This window comes from Elgaria multicarinata, chromosome 10 (assembly GCF_023053635.1).
Source record: "Elgaria multicarinata webbii isolate HBS135686 ecotype San Diego chromosome 10, rElgMul1.1.pri, whole genome shotgun sequence".
Classification (NCBI taxonomy): domain Eukaryota; kingdom Metazoa; phylum Chordata; class Lepidosauria; order Squamata; family Anguidae; genus Elgaria; species Elgaria multicarinata.
In genome coordinates, this window is record NC_086180.1 from 2231568 (window position 1) to 2250232 (window position 18665).

General features: G+C 48.4%; 1 protein-coding gene across 2 annotated transcripts in view; it reads right to left on the minus strand.

The window, feature by feature from the left end:
- DYSF (dysferlin) overlaps positions 1-18665 on the minus strand; it is a 201087-nt gene that overhangs the window by 167675 nt on the left and 14747 nt on the right. For both annotated transcript variants that reach the window (XM_063135826.1, XM_063135825.1), the window contains exons 2-3: positions 14409-14464; positions 12525-12616 (exon numbers count right to left, since the gene is read on the minus strand). In XM_063135826.1, coding sequence (XP_062991896.1) covers positions 12525-12616; positions 14409-14464 — 148 coding nt within the window. The remainder of the gene's footprint in view (positions 1-12524; positions 12617-14408; positions 14465-18665) is intronic.

An 18665-nucleotide genomic window follows, 5' to 3' on the forward strand; every position in this document is an offset into this window, starting at 1 on the left:
CTGAAGGTCCCACATGAGCTTTCTCTCGACTTGTAGATCACAAGCTGAATATGAGCCAACAGTGCGATATGGCTGCAAGAAAGGCAAATGCTATTTTGGGCTGCATTAATAGAGAAGTATAGCTTCCAAATCGCGTGAGATACTGGTTCCTCTCTATTCGGCCCTGGTTAGGCCTCATCTAGAGTATTGCGTCCAGTTCTGGGCACCACAATTCAAGAAAGACACAGACAAGCTGGAGTGTGTTCAGAGGTGGGCAACCAGGAGGATCAGGGGTCTGGAAACAAAGCCCTATGAGGAGAGACTGAAAGAACTGGGCATGTTTAGCCTGGAGAAGAGAAGATTGAGGGGAGACATGAAAGCACTCTTCAAATACTTAAAAGGTTGTCACACAGAGGAGGGCCAGGATCTCTTCTTGATCCTCCCAGAGTGCAGGACATGGAATAATGGGCTGAACTTACAGGAAACCAGATTCCAGCTGGACATCAGGAAAAACTTCCTGACTGTTAGAGCAGTACGACAATGGAATCAGTTACCTAGGGAGGTGGTGGGTTCTCCCACACTAGAGTCATTCAAGAGGCAGCTGGACAACTATCTGTCAGGGATGCTTTAGGGTGGATTCCTGCATTGAGCAGGGGGTTGGACTCCATGGCCTTGTAGGCCCCTTCCAACTCTGCTATTCTATGATTCTATGATTCTATGACTTTACTGGCCTTTCATTTCCTTCAAAGATGATGTAGCCTCTCAACATTCTGATGTTGGCAATTTCCCCCTGAGCAGTTAGAATGTTGATGAAGATTCCATGACTTCAGCTCAACGTAATGGCTGGGAGGTGGCCTTTGCAGGCCAAAGGCAGGCATTTGCCCTGGCCACAGCCATGCTCCATAGCCCAGCGTGTACAGAAACCAGCTAGGCAGATGTGCGGTCCACTGTGGCCCAGGTCAGCCAGGCTGGAGGGCCTGATGGTCTACTCTGCAAGGAACAAGGAGCTGCACAGCTCACCCAGCTGCCCTATGTCGCCTGGACATGCTCCACCTACACGCTCTGCGGGTGGGGGGTGATGTTCTACCGTCAGGATGCATGCTTTTTCCAAGATGGAAGTGCTTTCTCTGTAGGACGGCGTCACTGGTGCCTATTTTACATGCACTGAGTGTGTTGAGCCTAAATAACAAAAGGTAAAATTAAAAGAAGATTTGGGAGCAGCCACCTAAAGTCTCTTTTTGTTTGATAGACAAAGACCGGGGGGGGGGGGGGTGTCTGTATACACAGACACACAAATATACCTCACATCTGATTCAAAAAAGAGATTTCGGAGCAGCCACTGAAAGCCTCTTTTTCTGAGATAGACAAACCCCAGGAAGAACCTACCTACACACACACTCTCTCTCTCACACACACACACACCTCACATCTGTATATATATATATATATATATATATATATATATATATATATATGAGATTACATTTAAAACCTGGAGAGCAGTTTACCTAAAGAACTGTCTTGTTCCCAACATTTCACAGAGAGGCTTTTCTCTACATCCCATCTACAGCTGAGGAAAGATTGGCTGAGATGCAGGAGATGAACTGAAGAAATCCCTTCCTCGGGTGACACCTTTGCTCCCCTCTCTATGTGTCTAGATTATTTTCTTTTTGTTTAGCCAGGCTTTCTGTTTACTTGATGAAGATCTTAAGGGCTCTCTCTCTCTCTCTCTCTCTCTCTCTCTCTCTCTCTCTCTCTCTCACACACACACACACACACACACACACACACCGTGCTCCATTGCTTTGTAATTTCTTTCATCTGGTGCAGTTGTCTCTGCTTTTATTGTCGTTTAGGGCTTTAAGGAATATTGTTTTAGGTTGTTTTGTGTGTTTTTAATGAAATAAGAGACCCTGAGCGGAGTTTTACAGTGGTAGGCTGGGATAGAAATCTTCCAGAATAAATGAATAAATGCAGGTGCTTAGGAAACTGCAGCTAATTGCCGTTTCCGTCCATGGATATACAGAACAAATATACCTACGACTCCAAATGCTGTTCATAACAACCTGCATTCATGGTTTCATACTTTTTCCTATAAGGTTTCCCTGTAGGATCAGCAGAATGTGTGAAATGGCCCTTAAGTAGCGGACGTCCATCTCATCACGTCCAGGACTGAGATGACTTCATCTTACTGTGCCTGTTCCTTCCCCAGCGCGCCCAGCAGAACCATCGGTAGAAAAGTCTTCTCCAAAACCACCTGATCTTTCCTGCCTGTGCTAAATATACTCATCTGGGAATATTTCACTAGGAGAGTTCTTGCATTTGTCCACGTACAGATCAGCACATGGGAGGAAGGGAACAGGATCATGCCCGTTGGCTCTGCCCCTGGCCACACGTTCACTTGAACCTCAGAACTCTCTCTTTAGACTCCATGCTCATCTGTACATGGACAAACGCATGAACACGCCTACCGATTACTTTATTTCACTTTGAATCCAGTACATGGAGCAACGCATGGGACTCTCACAATCAGTGTGCACATATAACCTATAAAAACAAGGCCGCAAGTGCTGGCAAGGAACGCAGGGGATGGAGGCCCAGGCGTCGGGCTCGTTCCAGACTTATCTTGCGGCATTGGGTGGTGTCCTTTCCTGTGCCCCTATAAGGAAAGGACAGTAATAATTCACCCTCCGTTCAGATAATTGGAGGGAGCAAAGGAAGATCTTTGCGTGGACGGACTCTGAGGGAAGGAAGGCCCAACTTTCAGGGCTTGTGAGCTAAGAGGCAGCAACATATTATGAAAGAAAGGGCTGTCGTGCATTTAACACGGCAGCATATTTATTTATTTATAATTTATTTAGGACAATTGTACACCATTCCATATCCAGACAGATTCTGGAGCAGCAAACAATACAATCAGGATTTTTTAAAAAAAAAACACCACCTCATTAAATGTAATTACTATTTTTAAAAGGAACAGGGTCTGGATAAAACAGTGGCCTCAAGGAAGCATACGCAAAAGATGTGGTGTTCTATACAGCCGTTAGCACGCTGCTGGCTTAGTGGTAACACCAGTGCTTCAGTGGATCTGACCCAGCGGAAATCCACCCAGGGCTTGCAGTAAAGGTGATACCCCTTTATAGGGGATGCCGTGACACACCCCTTCCCCATTCAAACACCCCTTATGCGTCAAAAGGCCAATCAGTGAACTGAAAAATGCCTGGCCGACAGCAAAGCCAGGGGAGGGTCAGCGAGTGCAGTGCTGGCTCCAGGTTTCCGAGGGCCTGGACTCCCATCACAGCCGCCCCCCTCTGTGAGCCTCCCTTCCAACCACCATTCGCTGCTCCTCTTCCTCCTCCTCCTCCTCCTCCCCCTCCTCCTCCTCTTTTTCATCATTGCTCCCGCTTGCTTGCTTGACAGGCAGGGAGCAAGGAGGCACCAGCATTAGCTTTAAAGCCCTGCATGGTTTGGGTCCAGGCTACCTGCGGGATTGCCTTCTCCCATACAATCCGCCCCACACACTCAGGTCCTCTGGGAAGGGTTTACTCCAATCAGTCACAACTAGGCTGACAACCGTTACCCAGAGGACCTTCTCTTTGGCCGCCCCCAGAGTGTGGAATGGCCTGCCGGAGGAGGTTTGTCAACTTAACTCTCTCTCTCCAAGTTCAAGACAGTTATAAAGACTAGCCTCTTCCAGCAGGCCTACCCAGATGAATTTTAAACCTAAGAATTTTAAGATGTCCTGATTGGTTTTTTTATATATTGTATTGGTTTTATGTGTTCTTTTAATTAATTTTATGTATTTGATTTATATTGTATTGTTGTACTGATGTTGTTCCCTGCCTCAATCCAAAGGGAGAGGTGGGTAAGAATTATTATTATTATTATTATTATTATTATTATTATTATTATTATTATTATTATAGAATCATCGTCTCTTTCTCACTCATGGCGTTTTTTCTAGACAGACATGACATGGGCTTTGCCAAGTCATGCTGTCTTTTACAGATTCAGGAATTTCCTGACCATTGAGCATGTTTTAATTATGACTGCTTTCTGGATGTTGGTGTGGATGTATTTTGCTAGGCCCAGTTTCTGAAGGTTTTCTGTATAGTTTTTTGATGTGATGCCAGTGACTGACGTGACTAACGGAATAACTGTGACCTTTTCCTGTTGCCATAGTTCTTTGACTCCCATAGCCAGTGGTGTATAGTTTTCTCTCTTTACCTCTTCCTTTTCTATAACATTTTTGCCATTAGGTATTGCTATGTGGAGGAGGTATGTGTGTTTTTCTTTTTTGTCTGTGACCGTTATGTCTGGTCAATTGCAAGATATTGTTTTGTCAGTATAGAATCATAGAATTGAATCATAGAATAGCAGAGTTGGAAGGGACCTACAAGGCCATCGAGTCCAACCCCCTGCTCAATGCAGGAATCCACCCTAAAGCATCCCTGACAGAGGGTTGTCCAGCTGCCTCTTGAAGGCCTCTAGTGTGGGAGAGCCCACAACCTCCCTAGGTAACTGGTTCCATTGTCATACTGCTCTAACAGTCAGGAAGTTTTTCCTGATGTCCAGCTGGAATCTGGCTTCCTTTAACTTGAGCCCGTTATTCCGTGTCCTGCACTCTGGGAGGATCGAGAAGAGATCCTGGCCCTCCTCTGTGTGACAACCTTTCAAGTATTTGAAGAGTGCTACTATGTCTCCCCTCAATCTTCTCTTCTCCAGGCTAAACATGCCCAGTTCTTTCAGTCTCTCTTCATTGGGCTTTGTTTCCAGACCCCTGATCATCCTGAATTGTTCTGTCCCAGTATATTTTATGATCTGCATTTCCCAAGATTGTTTTGGGTGAGTATGTATAGTATGGTGTAGGTTGTTTGATAAGATTGAATTTTATGGCCAATCGTTGGTGAATTATTTCTGCAGCTGTATTGTGTCTGTCCGTATAGTCCCTCGTGCTAGAATTTTACATCCTCTTGTTACATGGTTTATTATTATTATTATTATTATTATTATTATTATTATTATTATTATTATTATTATTTCCTCAGCCCCTTCTCAGTACTACCACTGGCTGAGTCAGAGCGAGAAGCGGGTGAGCAAGCTGGTCACAACGGTGAAGCACCTCTTGTCAGTGGGCCCTGCTGGGCTGTGGGCCCTCGGCAGCTGTCTGGCCATTTATTTTTATTTATTGATTTATTGATTGCATTTATATCCTGCCTTTGTTTCCTTCAAGGAACCCAAGGCGGCATACATAATCCTCCTCCTCTCCACTTTATCCTCACAACAACAACCTTGTGAGGTGGGTTGGGCTGAGAGGCTGTGACTGGCCCAAAGTCACCCAGTGGGTTTCCATGGCCGAGTGGGGACTAGAACCCAGATCTCCCGACTCCCAGTCCAACACTCTAACCACTAGGCCACACTGGCCATGCCTACCTAAAAGTGACTGTAGCCAGGGCAGGGTTTGCTGACCATGGGTAGAGCTTGGAAAAGTCGCGAGGAGGAGCGCAGATCAAACATGGGGGTTAACAGGGGAACAAATTCACTCCTTTGGCTCAAACGTCTTGGCTTACCTGACAAAACACCTGATATCGGAACAGAAGCAAAAAGGCCAAGGAAGCCGTTAAAACACCTCGGGTCGCATCCAAAGTTAGTCTAACTTAAGTCCCACACATTTCAGTGGGTCTGCTCTTAAGTAGGGCTAGCATTAGATTCCGCCCCTCGCGTGCAGGTGGAAACACCCCCCTCTGCCTGCACGCCAACCCGTTCACGCCGCCTCCCAGTTTTTCCTCCTCTTCAGCTGTCAGCCGCTGGGCCGGGAGACGGTCTCCGAATTCTCTTCTGCTGAATCACCCTGACTATTCCTGGATATCCTATTCAGGGACGGCTATTCTGAAACGACCCCCCTCCTCTCTGCTGCCTGTCCCCTCATTCCTGCACTCGCTGTGCTTCTCTAGCAAACAGGCCATGGGCTGCCTCAGCGTCGACACACTGAACTTTGGCGGTTTGCTGAGTTTCCGGCTCTATCCAGACAAGCATCCCCTTTGATTGCGGCACCTCTGAGAGGCTCCAGGGACTCTGAGAAGGGGGACCGAGGCCTTTTCTGTGGGAGGCCTCCAGGCTGACACCAAGGCCTTGCTGAGACCGCTGGGAGACACCCCCCACCCCCACACCCCTTGAGCCCTTCCACCGTCTCCCTGACCGGAGCACCCAGGGAGTTGCGAACCCACAAGCAATGGGAAGCACAGATTTTATAAATATGCTGCCTAGAAGTAGCAGCTTTTGCTCCAAAAGCCCAGGGATTTGAGGCTGGCAGGAGCAAGGGAGGGAACTTTGTACATGCTCAAGGGCATTGTTTTCTTAGAGGCAATATATATATAATGGAATTATCATCATCAGGGCCAGCCCCAGACATTGTGCTGCCTGAGGCGGAGATCCAGATGGCGCCCCCGCCCCATCAGCAAAAGCAGACAAACAGAGACAGCATTTGCTTATTTATAAGCCATCTTTGAATGGGAGAAGAGCCAAGACCCACTACTAGCTTATACAAACACCAATTGGGGTGGAGGGTGGGGGTGGAGTTGGGTCACACCTGCTCACATACCACACCACAGCCACACACACCACGCTGGGGAAACTGAACCCACTGAACCCACTGAAACTGAACCCACAGTAGGGTTGGGGCTGCACATCACGCTGCCTTCAGATGCTTGAGGCAGCATTTAAACACAGAGAGCATAGCTGCATTCCGGCATGAGACTAAGCCAATGAGACACACCGTGTCCCTCTGAACAACGCCATGGTTCTGATGACTCTCCTCACAGTCATTTTTGGAGACCACCTTGGGTTTTTAAAGGTGGGATCAGTTATATATGTGTGTGTGTAAAAATAAATTCAAATGAAGCCAAGATGCCCATGAGTCTTCAGAGACAGCCCAGATAGATGCGACGGCCAGGAGTGCCTACCATCAGCTTCGGCTGATACGCCAGCTGCACCCCTTCTTAGAGTTGGAAGACCTAAAGACGGTGGTGCATGCGCTGGTAACTTCGAGGCTCGACTTCTGCAATGCGCTCTACATGGGGCTACCTTTGTGCCTAGTCCGGAGACTTCAACTAGTTCAAAATAAGGCAGCCAGGTTGGTCACCAGTACACCTAGGGGGTGGCCACATTACACCAGTTTTAAAATCTCTTCACTGCCTGCCAATTAGTTTCCGGGAGAAGTATAAAGTGTTGGTTATCACCTTTAAAGCCCTACATGGTTTGGGTTCAGGCTTCCTGCAGGATCGCCTTCCCCCGTACAATCCGCCACACACACTCAGGTCCTCTACTTCAGTCAGCCAAAATTAGGCTGACAACTGTTACCCAGAGGACTTTAACGGACTCAAGTTAAAGGAAGCAAGATTCCAGCTGGACATCAGGAAAAACTTCCTGACTGTTAGAGCAGTGCGACAATGGAATCAGTTACCTAGGGAGGTGGTGGGCTCTCCCACACTAGAGGCCTTCAAGAGGCAGCTGGACAACCCTCTGTCAGGGATGCTTTAGGGTGGATTCCTGCATTGAGCAGGGGGTTGGACTCGATGGCCTTGTAGGCCCCTTCCAACTCTGCTATTCTATGATTCTATGATTCTGCCACTCCCAGACTGTGGAATGGCCTGCCGGAGACAGTCTACTAGCATTCAAAAAAGCTATAAAGACTGATCTCTTCCGGCAGGCCTATCCAATGGAATTTTAAGATGTTTTTAAAATGTTTTTAACAATGTATATTATGTTTTAATTCAGTATTATATATTTATCGTTTATTGTTGTTCCCTGCCTTGATCAAAATGGAGAGGCGGGTAAGAAATCATCATCATCATCATCCAAAGTTTAAAGACATATTCTTAAAATGATACCAAAAATCATCCTGAGGACTATGCCAAAGATTATAACTTGACTATTCCATTTGCAAACCCCCAAACTATCACTCTCTCCAGGGAATTCCCAACACATACACACTGCACACACACACACACACACACACACACACACACACACACACACTTCTGAAACCTCCTTCCATGCCAATTCCAGAGGTCAATCAGATACAGTGTTGACATTTTCAGGCTGAAAAATATATACACATACTCAGTCTCAAGGCTCCGTTTCCTGCAGAGAACAAAGTCAAGGCTTAACCAATGCCTATTTCCAAACACAACAACTGCTGTTCAGTTTTCTTTCTCGTCCCTGAATAGGATGTTACGTTCTGAAAGATGCCGCCGTCTGCCTGGTGACATGGACAAACTAATCACCAGTACAACCAGTGGAAGGGCCGGCACTACCAGATGCAAGAGCAGCGGCTGAAAAACGCGCGCAAACCACAGCTGATGGGCTCATTAACAGAGCTGACAAAATTGCAAAACCAGAAAACAAGACGGATGCAAAAATAGGTAAGCTTTAACCCAAACCTAAGTTCAGTCTAAGGAAAAGGACACGGTTGTAAAATGTTTTGCTTCTATTCTTTTGCTCTGGTGCGTACAGACAGTGCCCACATTTGGCAAAGGTGAAGGGTCTCTGTGCCCCCTGCCCCAGCCCCCGAAAATGTAAATATGACCCTTTCATTTCCTGGGGCAAACACAGATTCGGTTCGTTGCTGCAAGTGAATACCTCCCAGTTCAAAGCCATCCTTTAATTAGAAGGACCGCTGCATTCTCCCTCTAGGCCAGCCTTCCTCAACCTGGGGCGCTCCAGATGTGTCGGACTACAACTCCCAGAATGCCCCAGCCAGCTCTGGGAGATGCAGTCCAACACACCTGGAGCGTCCCAGGTTGAGGAAGGCTGCTCTAGGCCATCTGGGGTCCCAATCCAGACCGCTACAGTTTCCCCGGCCGCACTGCTTTCCCCACAACTGCCGATCATTGGGTTGTTTCCTGGTTTTTCTGCTGTTTTCCCCCGTTTTAAAAGGTTGAAATGCCTCCCCAAAGACTTAGGTCCTGGCAGTAAGCGCTTTAAGCTAAATTAGGCTGGTGTTTTGGCCCTGCCCACTTTTGCCTTTGGAACCTCCCACCACTGAAGTGTGGGCCAGGAGCGACTCTGAATCATCACCAATAGTCGCGGATAAGTACATTCATTTCAACGTAGGGGAAAGCACTGCTCCTACGATTGCACTCCCTGAGTCTTTCCCAGGCATTGAAGCGATTCTCTGAGCCTTTCTGGGCTCGGACCGTCCATCAATGCGCTGCAGTTCCCACTTGTAGGGTTACTTTGGACACCTTGGGCAGGCTGGTGTTTTGGCCTTCCTCGTTTCCGAGTTCAGCACTGAGCCCATCCACAACTTAGATGTTGGCAAGACATCAGCAAAAGCCAGGTGTCTTTGTGCTCAGGATACTGAAAAGGGAGCAGCAGCTATGCACAGTGGACTGCCCTGGCTGGTCCTTGGCCAGTAGTGTGGCTCCTGGCACGTGGGAAATCAATCAGGAGCTGCAATTCCATCACAACCCCTCTGGCCTTTCCCTTCCTTTAGAAAAGCGGGGTGCAGCTGATAGCGGCACAACAGGGAGCTGAGTGATGGCAGAGAAGCATGTACAATCCAGCGCAAAAGACCCAGGAAATTGACTACTGATTCAGCGCACTAGTACAACATTCTGGAACTGGCCCTACATATGCAGGGCGTCCTTCTCTGGCTTTTCTTGGCACGGCCTTGGTGGAGAACTTGGATTTTCGTGGCTCTGCACCCAGATGGTGGCTTTTGGTCATGGCACGATCCTGTGCCCGGGAGGCCCAGCAAAGGCCTCTCGGAGGAGCTTTGCCTTCCCTGATTCCCATGCCCGAAGCGGGAAGCTGCCTGGTGCGTGCATGCTGCAGCCAACACCCTCCAGTTCCGCCGCTCAGCATGAGAGCAACAGGAGAGCCACACAAGTTAGTAAACTCCGCCTGACTCTCGTCACTGAGCCCAACGGCAGAATATTAACGCTGGAAACACTAGCTGCGCATGACCTGTGAGTTCGCCGTGCGTGGAAAACGGCCTCAAGGGACAGTTCCAGAACTGCTCCTAGGGCCAGGCTGGGTCTGCCTGCCTGCCTGTGCATGCGTGCGTGGGCACGGCGCTTTCTCCCTTTCCTAGAATTGTTTCCCTGTCACTCAGCAGCATAAAGACCCTTTTCAGCCCCTTCCTCCCGGCCGACGCTATGAAATTGTGGTGCCCCAGAAGCCAAGAGGCGTCGCCCTGCTCCACGCGCTACGAATGCCTGGAGTGCTCCCCAGCCCACGCCCGGGTGACCCAAGCCCACAGGCGGAGAAGGGGTGGCATCGCTGCCGTGGGCTCTGTATGTGCCAAGCAGCGCTGGAAAGGTCAGCTTTTATGCTGAAGGATTTCTCCAAGCCTGCAACGGCCTCTCGAACCCAGCTTCTCTGGCGTTCAACAGTTTTGTTTTCTCCAGAAGTCCTACAACGGCTGTTCCATTTGACTTCATACCAGTGTTGTGCTACAGAAACAGTTGCCTTATTTCTATACAGGAACATGGTCCGCACAGCTTTTACTCCCCTGCCTACCCACAAATGCCTTAAGGGTCCTTATCCATTTACCCAAACAAAAACCACTACCAGGGCTAGATCTGTTATAATCAGTAATATGGAGGAGATGATGATGATGATGATGATGATGATGATGATGATGATGATGATGATGATGATATCTACACTACTGCTTTATAGCAGGTTTGAAGTTGGGCAACTTCATCCTGGGCAACCAGGATGATCAGGGGTCTGGAAACAAAGCCTTACGAAGAGAGACTGAAAGAACTGGGCATGTGTAGCCTGGAGAAGAGAAGATTGAGGGGAGACATGACAGCACTCTTCAAATACTTCAAAGGTTGTCACACAGAGGAGGGTCAGGATCTCTTCTCGATCCTCCCAGAGTGCAGGACACGGAATAACGGGCTCAAGTTAAAGGAAGCCAGATTCCGGCTGGACATCAGGAAAAACTTCCTGACTGTTAGAGCAGAACGACAATGGAACCAGTTACCTAGGGAGGTGGTGGGCTCTCCCATCCTAGAGGCCTTCAAGAGGCAGCTGGACAAGCTTCTGTCGGGGATGCTTTAGGGTGGATTCCTGCATTGAGCAGGGGGTTGGACTCCATGGCCTTGTAGGCCCCTTCCAACTCTGCTATTCTATGATTTTCTAAGTGCACTGATAACTGTGGGGGCACAACCCACATATCCAAACACCGCTTTCATTGTGTTGTTTCCCACTTTTTATTCCACATTCGTAATGGTTTGACACAAGGAGAAGGTCTGGCCCAGGCTGCCCAGAATGAGACGTGAGGAGGGGCTACTGGGAAGGGCCGTAGCTCAGTGATGGGGCTCCCTTGCTTGCGTGCAGAAGGCCCCAGGTTCAATCCCTGGCAGCAGCTCCAGGTAAGACTGGGAAATGCTGAACTACTAGTCACTGGACCCTGAGCTGGACGGGCCAATGGTCTCCCTGTGTACTCGTGACCTTGATATAAGCTTTAATGTCTTGTCTGTTTTCCATAATTTAACTGTGCGCTGTTTGAAGAAGTCCTTCCTTTTATTTGTCCTGGATCTAACACCAGTCAGCTTCATGGGATATGACCCCGTTGAGTTCTAGTATTATGAGTGAGGGAGGAAAATGTCTCTCTCTCCACCTTCTCCACACCAGGCATCATTTTGTCCACCTCTATCCTGTCTCCCCTCGGCCTCCTTTTTTCCAAGCTAAACAATCCCAGGTGTTGTAACCTTCCCTCGTAAGGGAGATGCTCCAGCCCCTTGATCATTTTAGTGGCCCTTTCCTGCACCTTTCCCAGCTCCATAATATCCTTTTTTAGGTGTGGTGACCAGAACTGCACACAGCATTCTAAGTGTGGTCGCACCGTAGGTTTGCATAAAGGCAGTAGGATGCTGGCCATTTTATTCTCAGCTCCTTTTCTGATCATGCCTAGCACGGAGTTTGCCTTCTTGACAGCAGCCACACAATGCATCAGGGTCATCCCATGAGGCTGATCAGTGGGAAAGATTCAGGACAGGTGAAAGGCAGGACTTCTTCACACTGTGCGTAGATATGCGATGGAACTCACTGCCACAAGATGGAACGATGGCCACCAATTTGGACCATTTTAAAAGGGGATTAGATAAACGCTTGGAGGACAGGAAATCTCCCAACGGCTACTGGTCATGACTGGAATAGATGCCATCCGGGTGCAGTGGCACTATGCCCCTGAGGACCACTTCCTGGGACGTGTGTGTGTGTCGCAATAAAAGGGGACATGTGTTGCCATCACACCCTACTTTGGGGCTCCCCAGAGGCAACTGTCTGGCTGAGAGCCACTTTCCATTTGGACATCCTTTGTTGACCCAAGCAACTGTATGATGACTGGGCCCTCCAGCCACCCATGTGGGCCAAACTGATTGACTCTCATTCCTCAGGGAACGAAGGGCTGGGAGCCGACTTCAGCCCCTCGCGAAGGGGAGCAAATTCACCTGCAACCTTGCAGCAGGTGCCGCGCAAGACCCCAAAGCCAGCTGCTCACCCCTAGAAGCAGTGTGGAGCATCCCTACCTGTTTCTGCCCATGGTCTCATGGTCTTTGACGACGACGTGAAGTTCCGCATTCTGGTCTAGTGGAATCCCTTTCAGGTCCCATTCAAAGCCCTAAGAGAAGAGTGAAAGGAGACTGGTGGGTCCTGGGAGATGGCTGTGGTTACTCAGTGTTGAAGGACACACTCAGGAGATGTGCAGAAGCTCATTTTTCTTGCTGCTTCCAGAGCTGATCCCTGGGACTGAAAACACATTCTGGCACCAAGCATTGACAGAAGAGACAGAAAGCCAACAGGTGAAGGTTCTTCCTAGCATGGGCAGAGCCTCATCAGTTGAATCTCTCTGGTCTATCATTTGCCTGTTAAAAGTAAAGAGATACTGGAGCTCTTCACTACTGCTGAGGCATCCCTTGCCTTCAGTTAGATGGAAAGAGAATTAGGGCAGAGGCTTCACAGAAGCACTTAATGTAGTGCTATACTCTCCAGCAATGTTTTGCTCCATGGCCAAGATCCTCCTACAATGTCTACTCACTACTCACTCCTGACTGTTAGAGCAGTACGACAATAGAACCAGTTACCTAGGGAGGGTGTTGGCTCTCCCACACTAGAGGCCTTCAAGAGGCAGCTGGACAGCCATCTGTCAGGGATGCTTTAGGGTGGATTCCTGCATTGAGCAGGGGGTTGGACTCGATGGCCTTGTAGGCCCCTTCCAACTCTGCTATTCTATGATTCTATTAAGCAAAGATTCCCAGCAATGTTAACTAGAAGTTTCCTGTTTGTAGGTTCAGCCTGTTTTATTGCTTCCTGTTGATCGGTGTTGAGCAGTTAGTGAAGAATAGCTTAATTGTACCGATGACTGCTTCTGTTCCTGTGCCTAGGAGGATTTAATTATGGATTAACTCTCGCTTTTTATTTTTTGGTTAATGTTAGTATAAAAGATGAAAAGGGAAAAATCCTAATGAAAAGAAGCTGTTAATTAAGGACTCTACCAACCTTATAGGAACACAAACTGATATTGGGACAATTAAGCCAGAGACAATTAAGAATCTATTAATCGGTAATCCTCCAGCCATAAATACAAACAAAAGGGCAGGACTTGTATAAAAATAAACTTTTAATTAAAGGGACAGGAGCTCTGAAAAATCCTTAACCTTGCTTGGTGTCTTTGCACTGGACAGGCTGATGCTTCCATTATATTTTATTACAAATAAATAATTAAATCACCGTAAGTAAGGACTGAAAACACACAAGATGACAACACAGAAAATACTGGATTTAAATGATTTGATAACTGGTTACTCCACAAAAAGCACGTGAGCAAAGGATGACAATTCCAGAGGAAAGTGCTCATGTGGAAGAAACCTTTGTGCATTTTTTAAGAGTGACAAAACTCGGAGGATTCTGGATGAGCCCTGGCGGCCCATTTCTGTTACTCTTTTCTGTATCTTTAGCGCGAAATTGATGAAAAGAGCTCAGTCTGGCAAAATTCTCCGTCCAATGCAATCCTTTGAGGTTTGCATCCAGCGACTCTGCCGTCTTATATTTCCAGGGTCCGTGTCTTGCTGAGTCCTTTGCCATCCCCCATCCCAGCTTCTCCCAAAACGTTGCTCATCTGCCTTAAGGTCTCCACCCCTGTTTGCCCCAGCGGCTCTGCTTCCAGCCAGGGCTGGGTTTCCCTGTCCCCCCAGCCTAAGCCCAAATCTGCTTGGAAGCCGGCCCTTTTGAGCTAGTTGTCCAGTGCCTCTTCATCCAAGCTGTGTGGGACTGGCTGCACTGACGTATCGGTGAGGACCAGAGGCTCACGATCACCCGCCGTTCCCCAACCCTATTCATAGCGAGGCTGAACCTTTGTAATCTCTGGCTGACGTGAAACCTGGAGACGCAAAGAGAGGGAAAGTCCAGTTCACCTCGTTCCATACAGGGTTGGTGTTGTTCTTGATCACCTTGGTTCTCTTTTTCACACCTAAAAAAAGACCACAGGAGGGTGAGAAACTGCCCCGAGAGCAACACGGCACATCTGTTTGAAGGAATGTTTATGCAACATTTCGACTGATCTCGGAGATTATTTTTAACCCTCCACAGCAGTGAGGGACGACACTAGGAGAATAGGTGTTAACCCTGGTTAAATTTCACAAGTTGAAAGGCTCTCAGGTGGAAAGAGCATCCTTGGGGGGTTGGGGGGGGTCTGCCGGTCAGAGGATGAAAGACGGGTCCTGAGTGGACCAAGGCTCTGACTGGCATTTAAAGCAGCTTCATCATGTGCCTGGCAAAGGCGGCCGATTCCTGCCCGAAGGGAGTCAAGGGCCGGTCCCCTCCTGCCCAGCTGCTGCCACACCCACACTTAAGAGGCTGGGACTGGAGTGGGGAGAAGGCTGTGGCACGGTGGGGGCAGGGCAAAGCCTTGAGGCCCAGAAGCTGTGCAAGGGAAGGGATTGCTCAAGAGAAACGGATACTAAGTCTTGGGCTGCAAGGAAGGGCAGGGACGTCGGTGAGAGAGAGACCAGGGCTGCTTCCAGACTGAACCCAGTACGACCAGTCGAACGGCCTTGGGGGTCGGGTGACCAAATGGAAAGAGAATTTCAGCAGGGGTCCTTTGTAGGCATGCAGCACCTGGTGAAATCCCCTCTTCATCACAACAGGTACAGCGGCAGGATCCCTGTCCTCTTTTGCATCTGGTCACTCTAGCTATACTCCTGCAGCTGTATAAAAATACGGTCCTGTGAATCTCCCATCATCCCTCACCATTGGCAATGCTGCCTGGGGCTGATGGGAGTTGAAGGCCCAGACTTCTGCAAGGCCACGAATTGCCCACCCGTTTTAAACTAAGGAGCCCTCCAGGCGGCCAGGACCACGACCGAGCGCTTATGCAGCCTCCGAGTTGGAAAGGCTCACGTGCCTCACTCCGCCCAGGAGCGTAGGACACGTGATCAAATATCGCTGTGTGAGAACGTGGCCTGCCACGCGACGGTATTTGAGAGCACAGAAGGAAATGTAATCTGTGGTGCTCACCTTGGCAAGCATTTTAAATCACATTTATGGATGTGGATGTCCAAAGCATCCCAGTGTGGCCAGCACAGCATCAGCCTCTGTACAACAACCCTATGAGGTAGGTTTTGCTGAGACACAGGGCCTGCTCTAAGCTCACACCCAGCGGGTTTCATGACGGCCAGGGCATTGGATTCCAGGTCTCCCTGGTCCCTGGAAGGGAGGATGCTGTTTGTTGCACCCATGTCTTGCTTGTTGGTCCCGGGTCAACAGTTAGTTGGCCACTGTGTGAACAGAGTGCTGGACTACATGGACCCTTGGTCTGATCCAGCATCAGGGCTCTTCTGATGTTCTTACGTTAGGCACTGTAAGTCAGACTTCCTGACTGTTAGAGCAGTACGACAACGGAACCAGTGACCTAGGGAGGTTGTGGGCTCTCCCACCCTAGAGGCCTTCAAGAGGCAGCTGGACAACCATCTGTCAGGGATGCTTTAGGGGGGATTCCTGCACTGAGCAGGGGGTTGGACTCGATGGCCTCAGAGGCCCCTTCCTACTCTGCTATTCTATGATTCTATAATTCTATGACGTCCAACTGGGATCTTCCAAATGTGTTGGACTGCAATCCCCATAATCCCCAGCCAATGCCCGAGGGCACCAGATTGTGGGAGGCTGTTCTAACCACTCTCTATGCCGGCTCAGAAGCTGCTGTTGATTCCAGAGCAACGTCACCGGCAGCGGAGCTAAAGCAATTCTGACTCATCTGCTGGTGACTTTTCTGTTTCATCTTTGGGGTCTGCCGTGTTTCATTTCTCCTGGCTCTCTACACTGAAGATTAGCAAACCTGTCAAAACCTGAAACGAATGCAAAGGACATGGAGTGCCTGAAAGCTTGAGCAATCCATCTTAGCAGCGGCAGAAGGGAGTCTCCAGGTGCTGCTCTGTTTGCCAGAGAATGGGAAAAGGAAAAGGAACCAGAACAATAGGGCAGACTCCGATGCCGAAGGACTGCAGGAAGGACCGTTGCCTGGCAAAACTCTGCGCCGCTGTCCTGCCTCTTGCTCGCACAGAGCTCCGGGGCTGAGCCCAAAGCTACTATATATGGTCACTCGACAGCCCTTTCCCAGGAGACTCACAGAACGATGTTTGAAAAAAGAATTTGCTGGAATGTGAAAGATGCAACCAGGATCTGCTGCTTCCTGCTAAAGGGAGCTTGAGGATCTGAAGGGGGAAGAAGAGATTTTGCCCGGGGTTTGTCTTCAAAATGTTTGGGAGAGCAGTTGAGTTTTGTTTTGTTAACAGGGAACGGCAGGGAGAGGGCTCCATTCAAGGTGTTGGTCTTAACAGTTATAGTTTTAAAGGGCTGAGGATGTCAATTCAGCTTCTTTAACCCGACATAAATGCGCAGATTCGCGTTTCAGGACACATGACGCAGCCATCCATTCACTGAAGCGCCAGGTTTTTAACGCGATAATGCGCATATTCGTAGTTGCAATTTACCACGACTTTTAGATCAGCCTTAGAGTTTGCACTGCATTATAGTTATGTGACCTTGGGGGAGTTAAATCACATTTTGAAATGTGGGCGTAACTTTGAGGGCAGGACAAAGTGATTAGCCAATTTCCCGTCTTCCCATCTATCGCGTCCTTTGGCTGCCTCATTCCTTCCTGCCGTTTTCATGTCGGGTTATATGAATCTGCAGAGGTCCTCAGATGGTGCTTTTAAAATTAAAACAAAGAGGAGCGAATGGGCAGCGAGAGGAAGGAGACGTGTTCAGTCCCCTGCTCGCATCCTAGTCTGCTGCCTCGTTCCTTTCTTCACTCGGTTTTCCTCTTCTATGAATCTGTGGAGCTCCGCAGATAAAATTTAGAGCTTTGCTCGTCTGTACTCCATAGCATCGTTAATGCGATAATGTGTATGTGCACATTAATAACTGCACTTCAAAAAAAAAATTTCAGGCAATAAATCACTGTTGCTGCTGCAGTGTGACGCGCTTTGCATAGATTTGAATCTACAAAAATTCAGGTTTATATTCAATGAGGAGCAATCCTGTTGTCATATAGATGGGGGCCAGGCCTGTCTCCCCCTGACCCTGCCCAGACATTGGACGAGAGGAACTTTTGAGGACAAGATTACCTGCAGAGGCCTGTTTGTCAGGCACACATGAAAGAGCTTTCTCCTGTGTTGCCCCCAAGCTGTGGAATGCACTCCTCCCCAAAACTGCAGTTTATTTATTTATTTATTTATTTACAATATTTATATACTGCTCCCCATTCAAGAATTTTGGAGCGGTGAACAAATTCAATAAAAGAATAAAAAACACATTGAAATACATTTTAAAAGAACAAAATGCAAATAAAACTCATCATTAAGGGAAGACTTCCTGGAACAACAACATTTTCAGGAGGTGCCAGAAGGAATACAAAGTTGGCACCAGCCTGACCTCCAGAGGCAGGGAGTTCCATAGGTTGGGGGCCACCACACTGAAGGCTCTTCTCCTGGTGGACTCCAATTGGACCATGTGGAACCACCAGGAGCATGCCCTCAGATGACCTCAGTAACCAGGCAGGTTATAGAATCATAGAATAGTAGAGTTGGAAGGGACCTAAAGGCCATCGAGTCCAACCCCCTGCTCAATGCAGGAATCCACCCTAAAGCATCCCTGATGGATGGTTGTCCAGCTGCCTCTTGAAGGCCTCTAGTGTGGGAGAGCCCACAACCTCCCTAGACCATTGGTTCCACTGTCGTACTGCTCTAACACTCAGGAAGTTTTTCCTGATGTCCAGCTGGAATCTGACTTCCTGTAACTTGAGCCCATTATTCCGGGTCCTGCACTCTGGCAGGATCGAGAAGAGATTCTGGCCCTGCTCTGTGTGACCTTTTAAGTATTTGAAGAGTGCTATCATGTCTCCCCTCTTTCAGGTATTGTTCTTTCAGGTATCCTGGTCCCAATTTGTCCCCCACTCTCTTGGCCTTTAGAAAGGGTATAAAGGCACGTTCTTTTCAATTTAGCCATTTAAAATGTGCAGGTGTTTTTTAATGATTTAATGGGTATTTTACTGGGCTTTTTTAAAAATGTCCTTGTTTTTATTGTTGCACGGATGTATTGTTTTAAATTGTTATACACTGTCATGATAGCTTTTTAGATGGTATATAATGTGGTAATAATAAATAAATAACTGC